General features: G+C 45.2%; 1 protein-coding gene across 5 annotated transcripts in view; it reads right to left on the minus strand.

Moving 5' to 3' along the window:
- DAB1 (DAB1, reelin adaptor protein) overlaps positions 1–7,139 on the minus strand; it is a 178,797-nt gene that overhangs the window by 15,950 nt on the left and 155,708 nt on the right. For 4 of the 5 annotated variants that reach the window (XM_018557894.1, XM_018557892.1, XM_018557891.1 and 1 more), the window contains one exon: positions 6,593–6,701. In XM_018557894.1, the coding sequence (XP_018413396.1) occupies positions 6,593–6,701 (109 nt within the window). The remainder of the gene's footprint in view (positions 1–6,592; positions 6,702–7,139) is intronic. The other variant, XM_018557893.1, reaches the window with a different exon arrangement.

Consider the following 7,139-nt stretch of genomic DNA (forward strand, 5'->3'; position numbering starts at 1 on the left):
AAAAACAAAAACAATAAATGCAAATTTTTTCTTTTATAAAGAAATGTGCCAGTTTTATTTTTCAAAAAGGAAGACTTTGCCTGTAAATTTGAAAACTGCGCCTGAATTACAGGCCATCTGCTGGTGAAATCTGGTACTGCAGCTAAACAGGCGTGTTGCTTCTTCATATAAAAAAAATATATATTCAAAAATCAGAAAAAAATTCATTTATTTTATATTTTCAGGCTTTCCTTCCCTTTATTTTCACTTGGTGATCCCGCCAGTAACACACTTCCTGTCCTAGGGTGACAACGCTTCCTCACAGAACTGTATCAGGAAGACAGAAATAGGACAGGACTACTAAAACCTTCTCCTACCTTCTTCTCTTGTTTTGTAGCCCATGTAGATAACGGGATACAATGTAACTGATAAGAGTGCAGCACAGGAAGTTAACAGCTCACTGGATTTCTGGTAGGATCAACAGGTTCTGCACACCTGCTGTGGTAATAATCAGGGGATCCCACCATCCCTGCACTGAGTTCCTTTGTCTGTACACCTGCTGTGCCCATTATGAGGGACCCCCACCATCCTTGTACTGAGATCCCGGGTCTATACACACGCTGTGCCCATTATGAGGGGCTCCCACCATCCCTGCACTGAGATCCTGGGTCCGTACACCTGCTGTGCCCATTATGAGGAGCTCCCACCATCCCTGCGCTGAGATCCCGGGTCTGTACACCTGCTGTGCCCATTATGAGGGGCTCCCACCATCCCTGTGCTGAGATCCCGGGTCTGTACACCTGCTGTGACCAATTTGAAGGGTTTAAAAAAAAATGAGGGAAGTGTCCCCTCTCTGCCTCGGCCATGTTATTAATTTCACCGGCGCCCAATGAAGGGTAATCTGCTATGTCTCGTTAATGGCTTCGCTTTCATTTGTACAGAGTCATAACAGTTATAATTGTCATATCACGGCGCAGCTTTTTTAGAGGTTAGATTTATTTCAGCTCCAGCAGCCCCTTCCATTCACGAGTGTTTATTCCAGACCGGAGGACGGCGGCGGAATCATTAGCCGCAAACACATTAGCTGTCAAATTTCAATTTTCCCGGAGAGCGATTTTCAGGGTCGTTGCTCCAAAAAGGCTACTTTAAAATTAAAAAAAATGGATTCCTCTTTATCAGCGAGGACCTGAATTAATCACCGTCTTGTAAGGCTTGACTTTAAACCTTCCTGGTCCCCGAGGGACTGGATCCGGATGACGAGAGGCCTCTGGGGGTTAATCTGTACGGAGGGGCCCCAATGGATGGCTCGGCTCTTGGAGGGTAACGTAAAAGTGACACTGCCGAGGTATCATCCATCATATTCTAATGTGCTTATCAAGAAACTATGCATAGATAATGGCGCTCCATGTAATGATGGAGGGCTCTGGATAAAGTGCATTTATATTAATAGTTAGTAACGTGGTGTAAAGCACGCCGCCACTGGACTCTAGAGAAGTGGAGGCGTGTTCTCTGGAGCGACCAATCACGCTTCTCTGTCTGGCAATCCGATGGGCGTGTCTGGGTTTGGTGGTTGCCAGGAGAACGGTACTTGCCTGACTGCATTGTGCCAAGTGTAAAGTTTGGTGGAGAGGAGATTATTGGGGAGGGGTTGCTTTTCAGGGATTGGGCTCCGCCCCTTAGTTCCAGTGAAGGGAACTCTTAAGGCATCAGCACACCAAGACATTTTGGACAATTTCATGCTCCCAACTTTTGTGGGAGGAGTTTGGAGCATTCTTCCCACTGACCACCAATGTAAGGAGCATTCTTCCCACTGACCCCCAATGTAAGGAGCATTCTTCCCACTGACCACCAATATAAGAGGCACTACACTGACCACCAAAGTAACGGAACACTTTACTGATCACCTATGTAGGAGGACATTACAATCTTCATTTTATTATTATCACTGAAAACAATGTAGTTGTAGGGAGCAGCCCCGGGTGTCAAATACACTAAGTACATCACATTACCTAATATTATTTTTATTCTTATATCCTCAACTTACTTTCTTCAGGATTACATTCTGTGATTAGTAGATATAATAATTATTATTCGGGGTTGCTTGAGATCTGGAAGTTATTTCAAGGGATACTCTGTGTTACAAAGGTTGAGAAGGACCGCTCCCTATGACCCAGCAGGGGGCAGTGTTGCTCCACGTTCTCAGCCTCATATTAGCGGTGAAATTCCAGCCTTCTGCTTACAATAAATGGACATATCGTCACATTTTAATAACCGTATGGTCGACCCGCTGCAGCGCTTAGAACTGAGTAAACATCAACATCCTTTACCCTGAAAGAACACGTCTATTATTTTTCATGTCATCCTGATTGAAAACGCAGCGCCGCAAGACTTTCTGTGACATCATCAGTCACATTTCATTACTTCGGGAGCAGACAGCGTTACAACGCATATGTCAGCGGTCCCGCATATTTCAGACAGGGTGACGTCACGTTCACCCAAACATACCTTTCTTTTCTGTGCATTGCAATGCATTTCTACATGCGTTCTATATGTATTAAGGTGCATATAAACCTAAATTCTACTTTTCAGTACATTTGGTGTCATACCTGACCGTAAACAGTTTGCTGAAGCTGATAATTTTATTTGTAAATTTGTTTCAATGTTTCTTACTGCCAGTAATAGCGATTCCTGTTGCAGGCTGACCATCAGGGCCGGATTTACTCTCTATGCTGACCCAAGGCCAGGTTCCTCAATGCGCCCCCCTGTATGCAGGCTGCATACAAGTGATCTCGGCAACATCGCCGGGATTACTTGTACAAAACAAGCGGCGGCTTCCCCGCTGTACATTTAGCCCTACTTGCCCAAAGCAGAGCTAAGTGTAGAAAACAACTACCCACCCGGTGCCCGGGACTGCATGTCCCGGGCATCAGTAGATAGGAATTCCACAGCCCTGCTGCCCCTCTACTGCCCGCTGCCCCTCTACTCCCTGCTGCCCCAAGGCCAGGCCTTTGTTGGCCTTGTGGGAAACCCGGCCCTGCTGGCCATGTTAACTTACTGCCTCGCAATAAGAAGCAGTGTTGTCAATCTGCTGTGTGAGCTCCTCCAGTGGGCCACCTGTGTGATATGCAGCCCAATAGGCAACTGAAGGAGCTGTCATGTCACCCTGCTGGTCCCTCCCATCAGCCATGATCCACATTGCATAGAGAAGCACCCAGTGATGACATCACAGGGACACAGACAGCATTAAAAACCTGATGGAGGTCTACTCCCTCCCCACTCTATCCAAAACTAAAAAAAACAAGCTCAGGCTTCAGTTGCACTTTAAGTAGCAGAATCATTTGGTTTCTTACTACTTAGCAGCTATAAAAGCTCCAAAAAGGAGGAGGCTATTCCTCCATCTTCCACCTTCTCTTGTGCTCAGAGAGAGAAAAAAAGGCTTCCCATAGTGTAGTATGTCAGAATAAATTTATTTAAAACGATTACAATGCACTTACAATTAAAGTAAGGCAATTGCACATGGATTGTGTCCACTGGAGCTCCTGTCTCTATGATTGCAATGCTCGCATAGATCCACCCACCTGATGCATTTCGTCACTATTGAATTGTCTGGATGCAGACCGTCGCCTCAGAGGAAGTCAATAGTGACGCAATGCATCAGGTGGGCGGATCTATGCGAGCATTGCAATCATTATTTTGGTTGTTTTGGTATTATTATTAGGGATGCGCAGATACTTTTCGAGTACCAATGCAGATACTTGGCATTTTCATGAGAACTACCAGAGTTGCAGCGGTCGCAGCTGGCACCTGGCTCTGGCGCTCCACCACTGTCCTGAAATCATTAGTCTGTATTGTTTAAGAAAAACCGTCACATGACAATAAACAAAAATGTATCAGTACTCGTACTTGTAAGTACTCGGCAAGAACCAGTACTTGTACTCGCAAAACTGGTATCTGTGCATCCCTTTATTTATATTTATAAAAACAAAATCATGCGTTATAACAGAGATGTACAAATCCCGGGAGCTCCGTATGCTCCTTACACATGACAGCGGTCTCCTAACTTTTGAATTTGCCCCTAGCGTAGTCTTGGAGCTCAAAGGTATCGGTACATGTACTCGTACTTGTACTGAGTACTGTACTTGGTATCTGTGCAACCCTAATTATTATTATGGTTTATAGTGTCTAGACCATTAGACCTAGAGCTTTTTCTTACCATCATCAGCACAGGCATTGTGCAACACAGGTGTTGTGTATGACACCAAATTGTTTATCACTGTGTGACAATTTCACATTTCATACTATTTTTCTCACATTTTAGGAATATAATTTTTGAGTTTGAAGCGCAGAGCTATTTCCTTGGTTCAAAAATACTTTTATTCGATGCCTTTGACGTAGGTCACATGACTGCCGTGCACTTTCTTTGATCTAAACGGCCTGTGGGGGGAACGTGGGGGGGTGCGAGACCAGTCTGCCCACCATGTGTTGCAATGACAGGAGGAGACGCTATCAAACACTCTTACCTGTCCCTTGCTGCACTGCATAACAGGCGCGTAAGAGAGTTTGATTGACAGTAGCTCCTCCCCTTGCCATTTACGGCTGTGCAGACTGGCCCCGTGCCCACCACCTGACCCAATCAGATCAGAGGACAGAGTAACCTGTAGACATATTTTTTTTTAATGATCCAGTGCATCAGGACAAGCGGGGGCAATGCTGCAAAAGGTAGATGAGCCAACAGGATAAAAAAAAAATCACTGCATTAAAAAAAATAACAGGCACCGGGGTAAAAAAAAAATGATTGTGGAGGAGATTTTATATATATATTCATTTGGCGTTATAACCACTTTAAGGTAAAAATACCCAAAAAGCGTGAATCCCGCAGCAATAACAATCTCCATCTTTTTTTATCTATTCCAATTATCGCGAGGGAACTGGACGAGTTTACCGATAAAGCGGAGATCACCTTTAAATCGTCTTGTCATTTGCGTCCGGCGCCCTTTTAAGCCACGCGGGGGGCAGACCCAGCGCCACTTTAGTTATGAGATGAAACCTCTGTCCGCTTGGCATCAGTTAAGAATTAGAATACAATGTTATCCGGTCTATCTGCTTAAACAAATCAAATTATTTTATCCTTTTTCATTGGCCGGCGGCGGCCGATCGATACTAAAGCGCCTGCTCAAAGGTTAGCCATGGATTTTCCCTGTTCCCCGGTAATGTGTTCATGCTCAGAGCCCCCAGGGGCCTGATTTAGTGTTGTGTCTTATATGTCATGTCTCCTCCGCGGGCTGCAAGTCATCTCTAATTATAGCTGCAGACAAGCGGGAGTTACAATGTAGCACTGAGGAAAGGAGAAGTTGTTACATTGCTTTCATGTGTGCTCCTGCGATAGGGGCCGCGTTCCCAAAGTTCTTGTGGATATTTGTACATAAGCCTTTCAAGAGGAGTACTGAGGCAGGGCGCTGTGATGGTTTCAGGAAGCTATGAACAGTGACATGCCGGCTCCTCCTTGCTTCTGTGCTGTCTATTAGGGATGCACCAATACCGTATTTTCGGTATCGAGTGCAAGTAACGATATTTTGCCTTTGGTACTCACAGATACTGAGTACCGATACCGGTGCTTCCGCTGGCATGGAGCAAGCTTCCCGGGCAACCAGGAAGCCGGGCAGTGAGTATTGACATGCCATCCAGCTTCCCGATTGGAGCAGGGCCGCTGCTAGGATTTTTGCCTACACAGGTAAAGTTGTAGTTTTCTGTTCATCCAGTCCTTAGATTTGCACAACTCTGCCACACATCACAGACTGTGGCTGTCAGGGCAGGAGACCCAATTTCACTCTGCTGCAGGTAAGTAACACAAACAGGTCTTGTCCTTCCCCCAGCCTGTGCCTGGAGAGTGAAAAGAGAAACAGCACACTGATTGGCTCATCTCTCTGTCACTCTGCTCTCTCCTTCTATTTACACGCTCACTGCACTGCAACACACCTGATTGGCTCCCTGTGTCTCTTCTCCCTCCCACTGCTCTAAGCTCTGCTGTACAGGCTCATATCATATCAAATTAATGTACTTAAACTGCTTATATGTAACTAAAAATGAGTTTTCAGGATGTATTGGTGATTACAGAGATGCATTCATTTGTGCTTTTTTATATCTCCCCGGAATTCGCCTTTTACGGAAATATAAAATCCTTCATACCCGCTATCAGTTCATGAAATAGTATACAGATCACAATGCATGATATACACTCACTGGCCACTTTCTTGGGTACAAATATCTTCATCTGCTCAGTAATGAAAATATCTAATCAGCCAATCGCATGGAAGCAACTCAATGCATTTAGGAATGTAGACATGGTCCAGACAATGTACATATATATGGTGTATGTCCCCCCCCCTCCCCCCCAGAGTAATACTGAAAGCCTGTCTTGAAATATGCAACAATGTGTGTGTCCTTGTATCTACCCCCCCACCCACCACCACTACCACTGCTCTGCTGCTTTGAGGGACAGCCAGCCAATATTACTACTAGGTCCCCGCAGCAATGGCGGGATGAGTAATAGGTCTATGGTGTGTGTGTGTGATTTAATGGTGTCTTTCCAGAAGTGACAAGGGCCTTTTTTCACCTGATGGTAGAGCGACTGGGTTGTAAGAGAGGGTTCCGAACATGGGGGCAATGGCGGGGTGAAGCTGGGTGGGGTATTTCATAAAGGCATCACCTGGAGTTGCCGGCGTCTACAAGACAAACCAACAGGGAGAAGGTTAGGTTACAAGAGACACATTTCATAGAGAGGAGCAGGTATTCATCCACAATACGCCATAGCTGGGGGAGAGCAAACATTTGATACATTGTAACAATCGACTGATCAGTGAGGATGTAGATTTAAATGGTGACTTAGCTGCATCTGCAATCAAGTCAGTGCCATAAGGAAAGCATAGAATGCTAAAAAACAAATGCCTGTTATTCATGATGGTGGGTCATGTGACCACTGTCTCAGGATTGGTCACCTGATATCTCTGCCATTCAGAGAGATTTATGATTGTGCAAAACTGCTGACTAGGTTCATTTGCCTGACTGTTGTCACCCTTTGAGTGCCTTGGCACTGATCACATGACCCACCTTGTAAAGTTTTGTCACCCCTCAATAAATTATCAAAATATTTGGCATTTTTT

The sequence above is a fragment of the Nanorana parkeri genome, unplaced genomic scaffold, assembly GCF_000935625.1.
Source record: "Nanorana parkeri isolate BGI_ZX_2015 unplaced genomic scaffold, ASM93562v1 scaffold309, whole genome shotgun sequence".
In the NCBI taxonomy this organism is placed as follows: domain Eukaryota; kingdom Metazoa; phylum Chordata; class Amphibia; order Anura; family Dicroglossidae; genus Nanorana; species Nanorana parkeri.